General features: G+C 38.2%; 1 protein-coding gene across 5 annotated transcripts in view; it reads left to right on the forward strand.

Annotated features, from left to right (window-relative positions):
* Positions 1-20,592, forward strand: part of DOCK4 (dedicator of cytokinesis 4) — a 429,626-nt gene that overhangs the window by 339,035 nt on the left and 69,999 nt on the right. For all 5 annotated transcript variants that reach the window (XM_027075294.2, XM_027075298.2, XM_027075297.2 and 2 more), the window contains 2 exons: positions 9,878-9,972; positions 19,059-19,134. In XM_027075294.2, the coding sequence (XP_026931095.1) occupies positions 9,878-9,972; positions 19,059-19,134 (171 nt within the window). The remainder of the gene's footprint in view (positions 1-9,877; positions 9,973-19,058; positions 19,135-20,592) is intronic.

Consider the following 20,592-nt stretch of genomic DNA (forward strand, 5'->3'; position numbering starts at 1 on the left):
TATTGGCCTTATAGATGATAAGGAAGAATATATAAACCTATTATCTGATTTCATCACTCTAAAACCACAATGAGGAGTTCTGGCTACAACGTTCTGACTAGAGAAGCAGAGTTGTGTTTGATATTCTCTATGAGCTACAGTCTAATCACTATGCTGTGCTAGTGTGACAGGCTGACATTCAATAGAAAATATTGATGCCAGGTTTATAAAAATTCACACTTTGCTGAGATTTATGGAACTTCAATACTTCCATCATGGTGTTCACTAAAAGCTTAGAAGTTGATTGTCCTCAGTTGGAGGAATGACCTGTCATCTGTTCTTATTTACTTTTATCTGTCTTCCATCTCTTGAGTTTTCCAGGCATCTTCATAGGTAAGCCATCATAATGGAAGGAGTACTGACATGCCAGGTGGTGGAGAATTAGAGGACCGTAGAACAGTCGCGCTGCAATGTTGGCGTGACCAGAAGCCTTCGCAGCACCTCAGGGGGAGATTTGTAGATTTTTAAAATATATATCATGCACAGGAATCATTTACCTTTGATTTTTAACTGCCTGGAAGATGTTGCATGACCTCAGAAAAATCCTTTAGTTACCTTGCGGCAGATGACAGGCTGAATCATGAAACAAAGAGAATAGATTTGGGCAGATGTAATCTTTCTAGCAGTCAGTCACTTGGCATATACCTGTGCCTAACAATCTGTTTTTCATGATTACTTTCAATCTTGAGTTTAGAATTAAAAACAGATAAAGGACTTTAGATGATACCCACTCTAGATACAGAAATCCATGTGGCTAAAAAGGAAGATAATTGTGCAGTTATTAACATTCTTCAGAAGTTGAGTATGTAGCACTATTAAGGAGCTATTAGGCTTTACATAAGAGGTCTGTGACTTCATGTTTCAAACTTTCACATAAGAAAGGATACTTACTTTTACAGAGCCTAGGAATTAAAAAAATAACCGAGAAGCATGCATTGAAAACCATGGTGAATTTAATCTAGGTATTGAGTTTTATGCCTTATTATTCACATTAATAACAATAGAGCAAATGGAAGTAATGAATAAAGTATTTTGTATGGCCTTTCCTCATTTCAGTCATCCACACACCTTTTCAAAATTTCCTACTTCAAAATTAACTAGGCCTTCGGGCCAGGAAAATTATTTCATGCTCTTAATTACTTCGTCTGTCCTTCAAGAAATACTGATTGAAAAATTCAGGCATGCTAAGCCCTACTAGTTTTATTATGTAGCCAGGAACAAATTGTCCAGTCCCTGTAGCGGGAGAAATCAGGCAGGTAATAGACATTGACCCCACAGTGCTCCAGAGCATCTAGGAATTCCTGCCAGGCCAAACTCATGACATGAGGAAAAGTCCCCAAGGGAGCTCTCAGCTGATAGCTAAGAGATGAGTAAGAGTGTGCTGTACCTGTCTTTGGTTAGATCTCTCACCTAAAGTGCCCCCAGAATGTGCTGACATAGCATACTCCCTGCACTCACAGTTATTCAAATCTGGAATGCTTTAGTTTATTTGTTTGGGTGAATCCCCAACCCCTAGCCACTAGATTATAAACTCCTTGGTGTCTGAAGCTTTGACTGGTTCACTGCTGTATCCTCAGATCCCAGAACATGCTCACCACATTTTAGGCACTCAAGAAACATTTGTTGATTGATAGAATATAGACTATGAGGAAGAGAGGTGTAAGATACAGTGCTCTGAGAATGTGTGTGGACTTTATGTTGAGGACATCTGGAAGCTGCGGAGCGTTTTAAGAAAGAAAGGAGAGCCATGATCCCATTTCAGTTAAGAAAAACCTGCTTGGTTGCACTATGGAAAATGAATTAGCCAAAGACAAACAGGAAGCAGAACTGTGTAAAGTATCTGAGGCAGAATAGTCTGTGCTAGTGATGACTGTGGCCTGAAGGAGAGGTGATCATGATGGTAGATTCTAGTCATTTAGGAAGTTCAGTTGACAGGTGTTGGTAACTGATTTCATAAAAAAAAAAAAAAAAAGATGAAGGAGTGAGAAGAGGTGAAGGAGAGAGAAGAGTTGAAGATAAATCCCAGGCACTCTGACAACAGGCCAGATGTGGGTGCCACTCACTGCACGGGGAACCAAGGAGGTATGGGTGTACAGGTTTGGGAGCAAACATAAATTCAGTTTCAGCTTGAGTTTGGTCACTTGAGGGACATTAAAATGAATGTTTTATAAACAGTGTCTGAAGTCCAAGAGACAGAGCTAGGCTGCAGTTGTAGATTTGGGAATTATCAGCTAGTGAATAGTAATTGATAGGGAAGTAAATGTGAACACAGAAGAAGAGTGTAGAGCATGTAATTGAAGAGCTCTAAATAGGATCCTAAGCATGAAGGGGGGAGAAGTGGTGAACAGTACTGGCTATTGCAGGGCGGTGAGGTGGGATCATAAAAGGGTCTGTTCCTATTGTTGATGAACTTGATGAGCAATTTCAATACAGTGGTGAGGGTGGAAACCAAGCTGTCATGAATTGCAGAATGGAAAAATGAAAAAGACACAGTAGATGCATGCCGTGTTTCAAGAAAGGGAGGATAGGTGTGTACAAAAGGGGAACTTTGGATGTCGTAGAAATATTTATATTGAAGGAGACTTAAGCATGTTTGAATATGGATGATTAGAGCTGGTGGAGGAGAAGCTGAAGACATAAGGAAGAAGTACAAGGGTGGTGAGGTTCCCTGCAAAGGCAGCAGGAGGGGACAGAAGTATCTGTGACTAGGAGGAAGATCACCTTTCCAGTGTAAGAATGAAAGGGGAGTAACTGGAGTGAAGGCAAGCTAAAAGTCATTTTTTTTAATTTTTTTTTTTTTTTTTTTTACTAAAGGCTAATTAGTCATCTGGTTTTAATCTGCATTTTAAAAGTTCAGATGTCACCTTTTAACAGATTTTTCTTGTTCTCAGTTTTCTTAAAACCCAAATATCCCTATTTATGCTACTGAAATCTAAATTACAAGATCTTTTAAAAATAGTAACACTGGTCCACTGTCCCTTATGCCAAGTCCTTAATATTAAGTGCATTTTAGAAATTAGAATCTTTTGACATTTCAGAAAGGTAATCTATATGGTGCACATACTATATATGGGCATAGCCACTCTAATAAAACATCTTAATATTTGTGGAGTTAAAAAATATTCACTCCAGGTGAGGTTAAATAAAGACTAAATAGTTCAGGTCAGGTTTTGCTGCCAAATGGATTATCACCAACATTTTAGACCACTTTGAGCTTTGGCTATTGTGGTAAAGAGTTGAGAACCTCAAACAGTAAACATTTATATAATTGTAAATCTTAGTACATGCAAGGTACTGTTCTAAAAGATTGATTAATATTAACTCCCTGAATCCTCAGAAGAACCCCCTGAGGTTGGCACTATTACTATTTTATTACAAATGACAGTTACTTGATTCAACAAACATATATTGAGCACAGTGGCTAGACATTAGGGATATCAAGACGAGCAAAACAGTCTTTGCTAGTCTTTGCTAGTCTTAATGCTTTCATGTTATTAACAGCATCTAAATCATTAAGTTATAATTGAGTGGGATGTATATAAACAACAGTGATGATGGCTGATATTACCTCCTCACCACCACCCCCACTGATATGGGCCAGATGCAGCGCTAAAGACTTTTCCTACAGTGCCTCATTTTACTTCCGGCCAACCAACCCCCCGACTCCTCCCCCTGCCCCCCCCCCCCTCCCCGCAAGGAAGTAACTGAGAGGGCCTGGAATTCCATTAACATCTGAGCTCTTGTTCACGCAGCTCAACTCACCTTTTCCCTAAACTCTAATGACATTTGTTAGAAACCAAAATCTTCGCTATCAAATTGCATAAAATTTCATTTGTCCACTCTTTAAAAGTAATAAGGCAATTCCAGTCATGGAGATGAAAGGCCAAGTTAATGGAAAGAGTTATTTGAGGGTTTTGTATCTACCTTTAGATTAGAAATGGAATATATAATACATAAGGGAGGGTAGAGCTTAGTAAAGTGATAGTCAATGGAAAATTATAACTGCTATTGGGATTAGACAGGAAGAATCCCATTTAACCTACTAGTTAAAAGTGATCAAAGTATATGTCTGCCTCCCTTCCACATACATGTTTTCTGATGCCCAGTGGGAGCTACTGTTAACACATAAGGTTGTATCCTCATAGATTATTTTTTATGGTATATACACACGTATTTTTAATGGAATATAGCATTCATAGTAGTTGCACTTTTCCACATAGTAATATGTCCTGAACATTACAGAGCTTGTTACATCTTTTATTCTTCTGAATCTCATTGTATGGATGCTAAATAATGTAATCATTCCCCTTTTGTTGGGTATTCAGGATGTTTCTGATTTTTGCCAATGGAAAGGTTATAGTGGTGAACATCATGATAACACATCTCTCTGTGCTTGTGGCCTTATTGCTGCAGAATGAATTCCTGAAGTAGAACTGCGATATGTGCACTTTAAATCTTCATTAATACTGACAGATTAGATGTTGAAACATTCAGGTTAACTTTTTTGTTGTTCTTTATTCCTAGCATCACTGCTTTTTTTTCTTTACTCTTATCAATTCAAAGAAAGATTTGGCCTAGCATTTCACAGTGGTTCTCTAAATGAAAACAAATTTGAAAGTATGTAGTTCTCGTATTTACTAAGACTATTGGTGTTTTTACTCCATTCTTGCTTGAAGAATCAGGACCTCTCCAGGGTGATTCTTGGGGTAGCTTCTGACATTTTGAACAGTATGCCATTTCTTCTCCTTGGTCCTCGGGTGCTATGTGTGAGTGGTGTAAGTAACAATGTCAAGAGAACTGTGTAGGACCAAGGACCCAAGGACTGGTACTCTGCATTATTTAGTTCTTTCCTTCTGTAGAATGGCATTATTTTAGAAATGAACAAAAGCAAGACTAGGAAGTGATTAGGTTTTTTTTTCCTCCTTCTGTAGTCAGTAACGTTTTATTATACACCCACCTTCTACTGAGGGCTAAAGTTTTGTCCATATCCATGGTATTTCTGGTACATAGAGAGCAGTGAGTTTCCTGTTCTTTGTTGATTATGACTTTTCAAATAGAACTGTGGGGATCCTGCTTAAATGTGATATTATACATGTTCTGGAAGTTAAGTACAGCACTGTTAAAACCTTTCATTGTCTCTCATATACTGGCCCACTAGCTTTCCAAAATTATATCTGATCACGTCACAGTCCAACTTTAAAGCCCTGAGGACTTCACATTCCCTGGGGGACAAGACCCAGTCTTTGCCAACATCATCCCTGTCTTCAGTCTACCTTACATTCTCAGTATCCTCTACCCTCTACTCTCTTCCAAACACATCTCACTCTAGCCACTTAAAATTACTTGGGTTTAATTCCTCCGAATCTTTTTCTTTTTCTTTTCTTTACTTTTTTCTTTTTTTTTTTTTAATCTACCTGAAATGCCTATTCCACCGCTACTCATTTGCATTACTTATTTTGTACCCCTATTAATCCCTTCCCTGATTTTGACTCATTCTGTAAAATCCAGCCTAGGAATCTCTTTCTTTATGAAGCATTCACAGAATACAGTGCCCACCACCCCCTCTTCGTGATAACATCCAACATTGCCTTGTAATTGTTGTCTCGACTCCTTGATGACTGTGCTCTGTGAGAATAGACACCATGTCTTTGTGTCCTAAGCACAGAGCCTGGAATATTATATCTTTGTTCGTTGAAACAACCCTCTCAGTAAATGTCTGCATACCTCACAAACCGTCTTTTTCCATATGATTATTTCAGCTTATAGTCTTTATTATAGAAAAATAATTCTATAGCTCTTGAAGACTGAAGACCACTTGGGAGTTATTTTTACATAATGTGCTTATTCAACTTTAAGGGTATGAGTTTCACTGTGATAATGATTATTAACACCCTTTATTTGAATTCAAACTCCATATCAAGGGTGTTACACATTTGAAATTTGTGGCAAATTTTTAAAATAATATTTGACTCTACTTTAAATCGTAAGTAAAGGAAATGTGTTCCTAGAAGGCTCTGTCCCTGTTCATTGCTTTTGACACAAGGAGACTGTGTGCTGGTCTATCTACCTGGTTATGCTTTATTTTCTTGAGTTCTTAATTCACGTTTCATGGTCTCAGAGTTCTGTCTCCTGTCTCTCACTAATTCTGTTCCGTAAACTTAATTTCTATCCTGTGCTGTTCACATACCACAGTCTTATGTGTAAACACAAAACAATTTTTTGTATGATACAGTCAGAAAATGAATGTAAAATACATTTAATCTTCTCCCACATCTGCATGAGACCCCTAATGGCCTTCTCATCGCCCTCAGGGTAAATTTCCACGTTCCTTACCATGAAGAAAGAATGAGATTTATTTACCTTTTATTTATCTTTCTTCTATGTATTTATCTTTGATCGGTCCCTATCCATCATCTGTCTGTCAGCTTTTGATTTTTCCCTTCTTATCTTTCACCCCCATTTCTTGCCACTCCCCACTACAGTCCAGACAGCCCTGTGTTGTCTCTTGCCTTTCAAGCTTGGTGCTCTTCCCTCTACCTGGACTACTTGGTCCTCACACTTCCCTCATTGGTAGCGCACACATGTTGTCTGTGGTTTTTAGATACACATTCATCCCGCCCACCAAACTGTAAGCTCCATGAAGGCGGGTGTCACATTCAGCTGATTATGGTATGACGTATCACAGGCCCTCCAGAAATACTCTTGCATGAATCAATAACAGAATGTATCTTACCCCACTAGGTGTAACCCAGCATCTAACACGGTGCCTGGTGCTTTAGAAAGCACCCAATATTTATGGATGAATAAATGTTAGTGATAATTTTGAAAATCACAAAAAATTGCTCTTGCTTTCTTGTCTTTTGAGAATGGAACTTTTTATCATTTTGGTTTTCATATGAACTTCCTTTCTTAAACCTCTTGCACTGCAGAAAACGTGCTTCTGTAACGTACCACCTCCCTGTTTCTTTTTTTTTATTTTGAACCTTGATTTGAATAAAACGGGCAATGCAGTTAAGTTACCATGTTGTGCTATTTGAAGTAAACAAAAGGAAACTGCTCCCAGGCTACCAATTTTCAAACAGTGGCATATGAAACCCTTATTTCTTGCTATCCAAACAGGAATATTATCGTACCAATGTTCTTTTTTTAAATTATGGGAAAGATCTGTTAGTTAGTGTCATGTGTGCAAAATAACTTCATATATCTAGGCAAAAGTACTTATTCTGTGAAATGATCAGAGCCGAAAAGTATTTAGGGAAATACCGCTGTATTTGGGGAGGGCAGGCAGGAGGGTGGTGTCAAAGAATCTAGCGTTCAGATGTTAGTGCTTTAAGTACTGGGACTGAGTTTGAAATGATACCTGTTACATGGCAGTTGACAATAAATACTTACTGAACTAAATTACATGTAAGTGCTACAGTGGAAGGTATTTGTGTTACCATCTGATGAAACATTAGCCTACAATTTAGACATAAGGAAACATTTTTGTCTATTATATGAATAGATAAGTGATCATATTAACTTTTTTAAATCACCCCTAACCACAAGGGACCTTAAAGGTCCCACATTTTCCAAGGATGAGAACTCACTTCCAGGCAGATCAAATAAATTGCCAACGTCATTGAGTTAGTTTGTTGCAGATCCAGGATTAAAATCTAGATTTTCTGATTGTTAATGTAATGTTCTTGTGTTTTTATTGTAAGATTTCCACAATGAATGTGTTTGGCTCTATGAAGGTAGGTGAAGCTTGCGTGGATACCATAGAGAGCTATTTGAGATGCCAAAAAGTTCTCTCAGGGCAAGTAAAGATTTCTGTCAATACATGAGCATTGGCACAATGTCACATGCTGCCACACTTTTTATTTTGTGAGATAACTGGGAACAAGAAAATGAGATGGCACAGAAACAGGTTGTCTGTCCCCAGCTCCTATACCTGGAATAACTTTCCCTTCGTCCCCAGCACTGCGAAAGAAGAACAACCAAAGTTGCCAGCCCAGGAGGTAGATACCCTGCCTCCTGTAGCCACTTTTTCAGTCACTTTTTTCTCTGTGCAACCGAAATCCCTCTCTCCTACCTTCCCCCCTACAGACACCCAAGCACGAAGGGTGCTACCTCCATTTTCCAATTGTCTAAAAGTTTTGAGGAGAAAAGATGAGATTTCAATGTTAAGAAATTATTTCAACATTCCTAAGTAATTGTAGACTGTGAGATGTGACTTCCCACCTTCATGATTTTTTTTCTATCTAAGCAAGTGCAACAAGATAGGAAACTGAAGTAGGATCAAATTCTTTGAAAGGTAAATGCAAACATCCGTTTTTGGAGGAATTATAATATATTCATGTCTGGGACACCCAAAAGAATAAATTGAAAAACTTTTTGGAATAAGTTTTAGAAATGCATCAAAAAGGGCTTCTCACAGTTTTAGTATGCTAATGACCTACTTTCTCAAGAGAGGGCTAGAATGTGAAGTGTTTCCCCGAATGATCTGACCTGCCATGGAATGCATTTGGGAAACTCTTCCTACATAAGAAAAATCTGGCCATTTAAAGAAAAGTGACCTACCGGGTGCATTTCCACATGGTACATACTACATATCAGTCTATGTGTGTTGATGCCAAAGAAGCTAAAATAAATCCTTGTCAAAATATTTATGGGCTTGATCAAAGCTGTTAGAGTATGTTAAAAAACCACACACACATACACACAGCCACCAGATGTTCCTGATATTTTCAGATTCTAGCTATCTCCTCATCATATCAATGACAACTGTAATCTTATAGTCAAGCAGCTTACACGTTTAACATAGTGTGTTGTTGGGTTTCATATATAAAACTCCTGTGTTTGTTTTTTTGTTTGTTTGTTTTAAGCATCACCATACTGTTGACTTAAATCAGATTGGCAGCGAGATGTATTTTCCTAGCATTGCTTAACGTTACCAAGAAATCTTTGTTTTCTAGTTAATAAGTCTAAATAAAAGCTAGATTGAGCCAATTTCTTTCTGATTGGGCACGCTTTATGTCACTCATTACATGTAGTGTGTTATCTCCTAGAGTTGCCTTTAAGTATAAAATGCTGCAACATTTGGGATCCTATTACTTGTAATGTTTTAAGAAGAGGTATTTCTGTGTCTGGAAATAGCCTCCTGTCAAGAGTGTTTCCAGGTGATGGGTTTAAGGATAACATCTTAGTAAATACCACTGCCCTCTGACATGACACTCTGTGAAGAATTCTTTGACACTCATAGCTACTAAGCACTCACCACTGGGCTCGGCCTAGCACACATCCTTATTTGAGTGTAGTCCGCATAGCATGCTCAGATTCTGTAAACCTACATGCATACTATTAATACTATATCTTCAGAATGCCCTCTAAGAAACATGGGTGTTTGCTGAAAATTCTTTTTAATGAATATAACTTTCTAAATTTTGACACTTAAAAGGAAGGATTGTTGATAGTTCTCTCGATATGAGAAGTTCTGATGTTTAAGACTATAATAAAAGAAGAGAACATATTTGCCTGCTAAGCCAGTCTTCCCCTTTATTTATAAAACCTAAATGCTTAGAGCTTGTGAAGAGGAATGAAAAGCCATTCCCACCATTTATGAGAAAGAAAAGAGAACATTTGGGAAGAGTAGCAAACCACTTGGGTGTTGAGAATGGGAAGGGCGATGATTCTTTCTCCTGGTGAACTATGAAAACATGGCTCCCTTCTCTGTGGTTTCTTTGGAAATGGTAACAACAGTGCTGTGTGTGTGTGCATGTGCGTGCGTGCGTGTGTGTGTGTGTGTGTTGACAGTTACAATAACTCAGTAAAATGGTCTATTTCCTTCCTATCCAAGGATTTTCTGCTGCAGATATTTACTGTGTTCCGAATATTGATACGCCCAGAGATGTTTCCAAAGGACTGGACTGTTATGCGCTTGGTGGCTAACAAGTAAGACATTTAAATTGATGACAATTGCAGCTCATTGGAGAGGAGGCACAAAATGATTTTTTTTTTTTAGTCTGATCTCAAATTTGAAAGCTTCAAATACAGGGATTCTTGTCCTTTGTCTCTGAATTAACTTGTCTCACTTTTTAAAAAGTATTACTATTCGTTTTAAATAGGTGATAAATGAACATAGTTCAAAAATCAAGTAATATAACAAGAGTATACACTGAAAAATCTCACTCCCACCTTCCATATTTATTCCTTACCCCCCGCCTGTAATAACCACTTTTATTTGTTTCTTGCATGACCTTCCAGTGTTCTTTTCTGCCTGGCGGCTGCGTAATACAGCACATTGCTTTTTCCCCTAAAAAATCCTGGCAGTCTTTCCACATTAATACTTAGAAAGCCCCTCATTTGTTTGTTTCTTTTTTCTTTGATAGCTGTATCATGTTCTATTGAGTAGATGTACCATTGTTTATTTAACGAGCCCTGTTGCTGGCCACTTGAGTCATTTCTAATCTTTCTTCATTCATTTTAACTCAGCGGAATGCATTAAGTGTCTACCATGTACTCAGCACTGGGAATAAGATATGACCCCTGAGTTGGATACATGAAGATTGAAGTTTCTTTTATACAGCCAACTGAGAAGGCTGGTAGACTACTGAAAATAATGCTCTCAGCAAAATTCAGAACTAGAGAAGACATTTGGGGAGATATTGACATAAAGATGAATCTCTGGAAGTTGATAAAATTGGCTTGTATTAGGCACATCCTCCAGGGGGAAAAAATCAAACATTTGACGTCAGTACTAGAAGGAATAGGAGCCAGGAAAAGAGATTAGAGGGCAGCCAGAATGGCAGGAGCTGTCCCAGAGAATACAGTGTCATGGCTTTATCTGCTGTCATGCTTCCTGTCTCTGTCGTCTCAGGATACAGAATGAAGGTGAAGTTCTTCAGGAAACTGGCTGATCTTTACTTCCACACTTGTCATTTACCCTGTTTCTTGAACATTCTTTCTTTCAAGTCTACGTTTGCCTGCTTCTCCTTCCTCCTCTTGTCCAGCCCCGAACACCTTCACATTCAGGATAACAGTTGAATCCTCCAGGTGTCTAGCCATAGGCCAGAGATACCATATGTCTTCCCCAGATGCCAGGTATGATGGTGGTAAGAGCCACAGTAATATAGGGTTTGATTTTGATAAGATGTGCCTAATATGGCTTCTGCTGCAGTCTACATTTATAGATGTGGAGGTGTTAAAATGAAGTGTTAAAAACTTGTGAAGTAACAAATAGTATAATATGGCATATTATATTTTACATAAGTACAGAAGAAGCTTTTCCATTTTGAAGACTAATTGAGATTCCTGAAATCGCTCTCTTTAGAATTTAGCATATTTAGTTTGATATCTGTGAGTAGAATCACATATCTTTTTGTCTGGATGTCCGGAAGCCACAGATTTAAATGGGAACTATTTGTCATGTATCTGGCCTTATTACCAAAGATCTACATGCTGGGTACATGCAGAGGGCTATGAAGTAGTCCAGGGAGCCATCTGGGAAGAGGTCCAGGCTGCTGACATCATCATCATGCAGCATCATCATTTGGTCATCATGTCTGCCCTGTGTGCACAGGGATATTTTGCCTTGAATTAGAATATTTAATGGCAGAAATTCAAACCAAAGATAAATTTGACATTTTGTTCCTTATGCACACAGGCTCTGCTTGAGCTTCCTGAAAATCGTGACCACAATGTGACTTTTTTAAAGTAAACACTGTCTCTCTCTACTTCACCTAAAAATCTACACTCCGTTTATGAAGACTTCATGGTCACACAAATGGGTAACAGACTTAGAAGTATAGATGCTGCTTTTGAGTAAACACACAATGTTCAATATTTTTATCTGGTGCTAATCAAACAGGAGCACAGTTACTTTGAGATGAGCTCTGTGTAATACATTTAAACAGAAGATACTCCAAAAGCAAATCCAAGGAAAAAGCCATCAGCCTTTGCTAAATGCGATGACATCATGCCCTTGCCACCCAAGTCAGTGCTGGTAAGAAGTGAGCACTGTTTTTCCACTGGTGATGGCAAGTCTGATCTAATTTGTAGAGAGGGCTCCAGGGTCTGGTAGAACTCCTGCAGAGTTGAAACAGACACTGCTCTTTGCCATTCTGCTTCCCTCTCTTCTCCCCATTCAACTACCCTAGCCATTTCCTGTTCAAATTATGAAGCCATATGAGATTTTCCTTGCCTTATGAGTGCAATGTGTTCCAGAAATAAGCCTTCAACTCTTCCTGCTTTATCCATACAGGTATTAGCCATGTAATATTGGTAGAAAACTAAATTTCTGAAAGATGTTAAGGATATTTAAAATATGTTGAAGAACGTACACTGGAAAGAAAACTTTATCACTTTGCTAACTGTGTAGAAGCAAGTTGGAGGAGCTAGGTCTACATCTCTCAGGTTTACCACCTTTCTTCCATGGTGCTACCTTCCTTAGATGGTTTGATCAGGGCTCCTCAAAGAGGCATTTTGACCCAAACTCCCACTTTTACTACCCACTATGTGCTTCATACATGCCAAATTGATAGTAACTAGCTGAGAAGTCACACTGCCCTACCCTCGAACTCAAAATATGCATTCTTTTATGTGCCGATCCTTTCTTCCTGTGTGTTCAAGTAAGTTAAATGCCTTTAACTTTCATCTACAAACTATATTGTCCCAAACCATGTAGCTTCCCTGCTTTATGTGAAGTCCTACCAAAAGCTATGACCAGACTCTTGGTGATTAGTACGGTCTTGTGTGGTTTATTTCCACCTGAATGTCTAATATTAGGTAACACAGTAACTGCATCCAGGCTAAATTTCACAAGGATAAGACATGTGACTCTCTAGCTTGTGTGCAAAGCTGTATTGTGCCCACTGTTAAGTTCTTGGTAGATGTTTCTGATGAGAACAACTGCTCAATTTGAGAAAGAAGGAACATAAGGGAGATGAAAATTAAGTACCAAAAATACAGGACACTTTGAGACAAGCTTCTTTCCACCCCCTTCCCATACACATTGCAAAATACAGTACAAAAATAAAGTCACAGTTTTATACATTTTCAAAGAGATAAATCTTATAACAGACTTGCTGCTGAGGAAAGTAAAAACTTCTGGCCTACGAGTTGAAATTTCAGGTCCTTAATTTATTTATTTTGTGTACATGGTGGCTTCAAACCTAGGATACATTTTCTTTTGTGCTTTTTCTCAACAAACCCTGAATTATTTAGTTGACTATTACTATTAACTAATTTAGCTTTCATATGAGATCTATGTAGTGAATAGGTGATTTATGGAATCAAAGATTCTTAGGGGAGGTCATTCATTTCCTGACCCATCCATTTAGCAAATCTTTTTTGTTGCCTACAGTATAAAATAAATTCCATAAAAATAGAGCACAGTTATTTGAAGATGTTTATGAAAGGAACTTTGCTCTGTACTGGGATTGGAGAGCTCTTTCATTAGGAAGTCAAACTTGAGCTGAAAGCTAAAGCAGGAGTTAACAGGTAGACAGCAAAGGAAGAATGTTCTTACCAGCAGGAATAGCATATACAAAGGCCCTGTGGTCAGGATGAATGTGGCACATTTAAATGCACCAAAGGACTGTTACTATGGCTGAAACATGAGGAGAGAAGGAACCAGTAAAGATGAGGTGGGAAGATGAAGACAGGGCCCAAATATTAGGGAGTAGAGAAACATGAAAGAAACCAAGAAGAACCAGTTAGTAGCTTAATGCAGCAGTGCAGGTAAGAGATGCTGATGGCTTGAACAGGTGGATAGCAGTGAAGGTAGTAAGAAGAACAATTTTGAAGATAGAGATGACCTAACTTACAGGTGACTGGATGTGGGTGGAAGAGAAAAAATGGAAGATGGCCTTTAGAATTTTGGCTTGAACAAAAGGATGAATGGTGGTGCCATTCACTTTGGTGGGAAATACTGAGAGGAACAGCTTTGGTGGGGGGGAGGTGAAGAATCTTATATTAAACAAGTTTGAGATGCTCTTAGATATCCAAGTGGAAACATAGAAGAGGAAGCTACCCATGCTTATATGGAGCTGAGGGAAGGGGTTAGGGCTGATGATGTGCATTTGAGGGTCACCAGCATATGGATGGTATTTGAAGCCATGGAACTGAATGAGAGCACCCGGAAAGGAGTGTAGACTGAAAGGGGGAAGAGTACTTAGAACAGAGCTGTAGAGGATACTGCTATTAAAGGTCAGGGTATGGAGAAGCATCCAGCAAAAGAGACGGAAAAGGAGCAGCCTGTGATTTAAAATGAGAACCAGCAGACTACAGTGTCCTGTGAAGTAAGTATTTCATGAAGAAAGGAATACCAAGAGCTGCTGGGAGGTTGAAGATGATGAAGACTGGCAGTTGACCCGGGATTTGGCAGTGCGGTGTAGAGATTGATGACCTTGACACGTGCTGTTGCAGTGGACCGATAGAGAAAGCCTTATCAGAGTGAATTCAAGAACAGGTAGGAATTGAGAAAGTGAAAACAGTAAATATAAGCCACTCTCTAGAAGTTTTGCTGTGAAAGGAAGCAGAGAAATGGGACTATATCTGGAAGGAATTAGGAGACTAGGACCCTTTTTAAAACATGGAATTATATAGTATTTTGGCTTATAGATAGGGCTGGCCCAGCAAAGACAGAAATACTGATGACACTAAAGAAAACAGGAATAAGTGAAGGAACAACTTGGGTAGGCAAGTGGGGATATCGAGAACTGCCTGTTCCCTCTCCACAGTCAGCTTGCACTGGAAATGACACCAACCATGTAGGCAGTGCTTTTTGTGGTAAGACTTTCTCAACAAAAGAAGCTCTGATCTCATGCGCACAAAGAAATCCTGACCTTAGCTAGGAGCATTGGCATAGTAACAGGAGGGAAGACAGGGTATGTGATAGTGATGATGAAAAAGTTGGATGGTAGGGCAGCTGATCTGTTAAGCACCCGCCAACACCACTACCACTGCTTTTTGTTCGTACTGGTGGTGTTTTTCTTTTAGAGTTATAATCCTTAAACAATTTTCCTGTCCAGGGGAGAGAGAAGATACTGATTTTTGCCAAAACTATCTATTAGTAAGATGAATGTGCCACACTCAAATAGTTATGGCAAATATTTACACAAGAACTTCCCACATGGTCCCTATCCTGGTGAGTTGGGAGGAGCTGGCAGGAAGAATGAATACATGAAAGGGAAGGTTTCCTTAAGATCTGAGCCTAACAGGCCAAAACTGAGGCTGCTGACATGTGAGTGACTTTCTGCCACTAGTGCTCAGTGGAGAAGGTCAAGGGAGTTGTTAAAATCCCTCTCTTTCAATCCTTGTTCCATTCTTCCTCACCCACACTGCATGCTTCCTTGACTAAAAGCAAAAGCACTTGGCTTCCTGCTTCCTTGTTTTGGCTTATGTTGTGCCCTCCACTTGGAGTGTCTTTGCTTCTGTTCTTTAAAATATCTTTCAAAGGGGCGTAAGATGTTTTACAAGCTTCTCATTTTAGAATTACCTACTACAGCAACCAAGGATAACAAAGCATAGGTTTAAATATAGTTGTGAGGCTACAATAGAACTTATTGTGGACTAGACCCTTGGTGAAACAGTGGTTAACAAGGCCAAATTCCCTAAACATCACTGCTCTCCAAGTCCAACCCGTCTGTCTTGTCTTCTCTCTGCAACACAGTCCCCAAAATGAAACAGGGTAATCAGGTGCATGAGAATCATCTGGCTGGGCCCCACCTTGAACTCACCAGGCCATGGGTGGTGGTAAGGCCCTGAAGTCTTATGAATACTTGAGGTGATTATCATGCGCTCTGAAGTTTGAGAATCACTAGCTTAGATCAGTCCCCTTGATGGCCTTCCAGGATTTTCATCTGCCCAAGTGTCTTTGTGTTGATCCCTTCTGCCCTCATTAACACACCAGATTGTAGGGAAGTTACCTCCACAAATAGATTTCCTGAGGTTTTCTGTGTGTAAACATTATTGTTGTTGATACCTAGTTTATCCACAAAGGGGCTTCTCCCAGTCCAGGTATCATTTGCGGAGGTGGGCTTTTGCTTGAGCACATTATCATCTTGGAGTAGTTTTCAAACTGACAAATTATGAGAAATGGGATTTCTATAGCAAGGAGAGAGCGTTACTTAAAAAATACTTTCGAAATGCTAGAATCAGGTGGCAACTGAAAATCTTGAAGCCATAACTTTGACTTCCTGTGCACTGTTTCCTCTTTTATGTGTAAATTTTATTGTGCTGTGCCCACAGATTACAGCTGTCAGAAATGATCCTTGTGGCTGCGTTTCTGTGGCAGATATCAGTAATTTGACCATTTGTAGTAACAGATTGCAAACCTTTCTTGGCTATTGAATTGGAGTGCTGAGATTTGAAATGTCCTTAATATTCAGAAACTGAGTCATGAGTAAAAGAATAAAACCAAAGGAGCCACATGATTTTGGATAAATTGGAACAAGTAAAGAAAGATCCCTAAACACCACAGGTATCAACTGTAATGAAGGAGCAATAACGCATAAATGCCTTCAGCTGGCTTGGGGACCTGTGTGCCAGGATACTGACTCAGTGCTGAGTTACCATAAAAAGCTCTCAGAGCTGCCTCTGTGTCTTGGGCTGAATGTTATAAGCATAAATGAAAGGCATTTGAAGTAGACTCATTTTAGGTCTTTCTAGCCCAGAGGAGTCTTACTTTTGGAGATCTTACTCTCAGCATATCAAATATATTAAATAGATCCACAAACCACATTTTACTGAAGAAAAAAACAATTTTTACATTTTGCTTTTTAAACTACTAGCCTACGAGTAAATTATTTAACTCCAATTGGTTGTGATTTCTCAGCATTTCTGTACAGTTGGGAATTCTTGTGAAGATTTTAAAAGTAACCTATACTTTTTTTCAATACAGTAGAAGTTACTGAAATGTGAAATTGAACATTTAATGAAATCAGTAATGTTGCATTCTCTGGAAGTGTAATTAACCTTTTTTAGTTTTTATTTTGCAGTTTAAAATTTTGATCCATTCTATTTTTTCAGGTCTCAGTATTTTCCAAAGCTCTTCAATAGCATTCCGTTTTCTGATAATTAAGCTTTAGTTTCATAAAATAAGTTTTGGATAGACTAGTTTCTTTGGACATTTTAATGATTTCTTCAGTTGTCATCATTACTTTTGCTAGTGGCTACTGAAAATTGCCACTTTATGCTATTTTCAGGTGATTTCTGTCTTTTATAGGAAATTCACTGATGATACCCTGCTGTTTTGGGGGTTGAAGACACCATAGGACTTTGCAATTTCATAGGCTTTGCTTATACTTAACTTTCCTAGTAAGGTTCGTTGAAAGATGTAATTGACATATGTAAAATGAACATGCATGTACCACAGTGCTTGCTCATGGTAGACCAGGTACCCAAGGCATGGTGGTTTTCTGCTCTTTCCCTTTCTTTACCCTGAGCTTCACATTCAGTCATCCAACCCCTTAGTCTCATTAATACTCTCCTATCCCAGGAGAAGGCTCTAATAGTGAGTTTTCCAGCACATAACAGTAATGAGCCTTTATGTCCCTCAAAGACTGCAAATACTCTTCTGGTTAGTAAATATCCTTCTAATCTATGTTTCACCAATAGGATAATCAAGGTGTGAAGTTGATGGGGTGTTGTTTCATTTTATTTGGGGTCATACAGCTCTACTCTTCGATTACAAATCCTGTGGTGAGAACTGGAGTCCGATCACATCACAAACTCCCATCAGGCATGCATCTCAGCAAAGGCCAAGGAGGTTTCCGAATGTCAACCATGTATATATACCATTTGTGTATGGTATTTTGGGGAGTGGCCTATCTCGTTTCAGCATAATTCTGTATGTAATATGAAATCAACTGGATATGTATTCAGTTTTGGATGTCAACTACTATAGCTGTAAAAAGGAGCAGGTTTTGAACAAATTGCATAAGTCTAGAGTTAACCAAGAATGCTCACCAAACACTTCCCTTTTACTCTCCCCAGCAAGCTACATGTGGCTGCATGTGACTCCTTGTCAGGCCTCCCCTACTTTCTATAGCCCTGAGATGCCCCATTCTCTGAATTGCTCTAACAGCCCCTGGCAGTTTCATACAGCGTAGTGCTGGGTTATAGACAATTTCACAGTCTGTAATTGTTTCTGTAGTGGCATTCTGTCACCAAGAGAGAGGGAGTCTGCCTTCAGGAGCTCTTGCATGCCCCCTAATACCTGGGACAGGGGAAACAGAGAGAAGACCTATAATAAATATTCAATATATTCTTTCATTTTATCTATTTCTTCTTTAGGCTCCATTTCTTTTTCTGCATTTTTTTTTTAAAGTGTGGCTTTCTCCCATGTTCATCAAACATGGAATATTATATTTGAAGTAATCATTTTGCTTTCTTCAGAAATTAATAATACCATAAAACATCAGGAGATTAATGTATTTCTGCCTGAGTTGTATGAATTCATAGATCTTTGTATCATTTTACAAAGAACTTAAGTGATTGATTTTTTTTTTCTTTTTTTACCTGGTGTCCCTTTTCTCTGTTTCAAATATGAATTATCTAATATTGTCCCACATTGGGGGCGCCTGGCTGGCTCAGTCAGTAGACCAGGGGACTCTTGATCTCGAGGTCATAATTTCAAGCTCCATGTTGGACGTAGAGATTACTTTTTAAAAACTTAAATTAAGGGGCCCCTGGGTGGTTCTGCCGGTTAAGGGTCCGACTTTGACTCAGGTCATGATCTCTCGGTTCATGAGTTCAAGCTCCGCATTGGGCTCTGTGCTGACAGCTCGGAGCCTGACACCTGCTTCACATTCTGTGACTCCCTATCTTTCTGCCCCTCCGCCATTCGCTGTCTCTCTCTAAAAAATAAGTAAACATTAAAAAAAATTTTAAAAAAGGTACATGGTATTCAAATAATATTGTTCCACACGCTTTCTATAGGGTTTCTTTTATCTTAATTGCTTTTTTCTTATCTAATAAATGATTTTCACTAATGCAAAGTTTTGACCTTAAAATGTTCTTTTTTTTTTTATCACTAGTGTTATTATTACAACAGTTCTATACTTGTCTGATGCACTTCGTAAGAATTTCTTAAATGAAAACTTTGATTATAAGGTAAGTATCAATCTGGATGACTATCCTGCCTGAGCTGAAATCTTTTACCTTGTACTTGAGGAAATTATCTAATATATTTTCTTGCTCTTAACAATAGGAAAATAAATTTATTCCACCTCCCCTATACCCTAAATTTATCTTGGGCCATTGTAGTTTTCATTATGAATAATATTCGAAGAGTTTTCATTATATTTGTCAACAAGTTAGGGCTTTTATTCTGCTTGTCAACCTACTGGAAATCATAGTGCCTAAGAGGAGGTAGTTCCGTGTTGTTACTATAAATTTTCATTCGTCTTTCCTGTATGGTCCTTATGTGTGACAAAGGGAACTTAGAACATACGTTTTTAAGACATTTTTTAAAATAGACTTTATATGAAGAAAATGTTTACAAAGTCAACACTTCAGTTCCTTCTCCATCTTCACTTTTTTTTAGAATGAATTAAAAAATACATTGAAAGATAGGTAAAATTCTTTAAGGCAGAACTGTCTATACATCTATAATTTGTTATGCCTAACAATTCATGATAGATTATTTTTTAAATGGGAAATGATAAATGGTAAACCAAGATGGGCAGTGGCTATTTTGGCTTCCCTTCTTAATGATATTTTATATTTTTGGCATCTTTATTTCTTATTCTTTCTAATTAACATTTTTCATATTAAACATTTAAGAAAAGGTGCACATTTGGATAATTACAAGGTGTTTTAAAAACCACAAATGCAGTAAAGACCTTTGGAATTGAAAGGTTGCCTAATATATCTTTATATCATATCATACAATAATAAGTAGATCAAAATATCATGATCACAGCTTTACTTTTTTTTATGTTTGTTTATTTTTGAGAGAGAGACAGAGACAGAGACAGAAAGAGAGACAGAACATGAGTCGGGGAGAGGCAGAGAGAGAGGGAAACACAGGGTCTGAAGCAGGCTCGAGGCTCCAAGCTGTTAGCACAGAGCCTGATGCAGGGCTTGAGCTCACGAATTGTGAGATCATGACCTGAGCCAAGGTCAGACAATCAGCCAACTGAGCCACCCAGGTGCCCACAACACTCCTTTTTAATACTCAAGTTGTTTCTGCTATTTTATTCTTATAAATTTCTCTATGTACCTTCTTACAAAATCAAACTTGGTGTATGTCTCTAGTTTTGTTTTTTGTTTTTTGTTTTTGGATAAACATCTGTAAGTGGAATTGTTGAGTTAAAGGTTGTATCAGTTATATTTGATTGCTTATATGTATGCCAACCTGGAATTATCGACTAAATTAATATTTTGTGAAGCATCTGTTCTTGACTTTTGTTCATTATTTTGCTTAGTTTTATCATATTCTTTTTTGTTTGTAAGAGCTCTTTATATATAAAAGATATTTATAGTATTTCTCCTACTTATTTCTAATTGTACTTGGTGTCAGTGGAGAAGTAGTGTCCTTTCATTATGTCATGTGTTTGGGTTAAGTTT

Source organism: Acinonyx jubatus, chromosome A2, assembly GCF_027475565.1.
Source record: "Acinonyx jubatus isolate Ajub_Pintada_27869175 chromosome A2, VMU_Ajub_asm_v1.0, whole genome shotgun sequence".
NCBI classification, from domain to species: Eukaryota; Metazoa; Chordata; class Mammalia; order Carnivora; family Felidae; genus Acinonyx; species Acinonyx jubatus.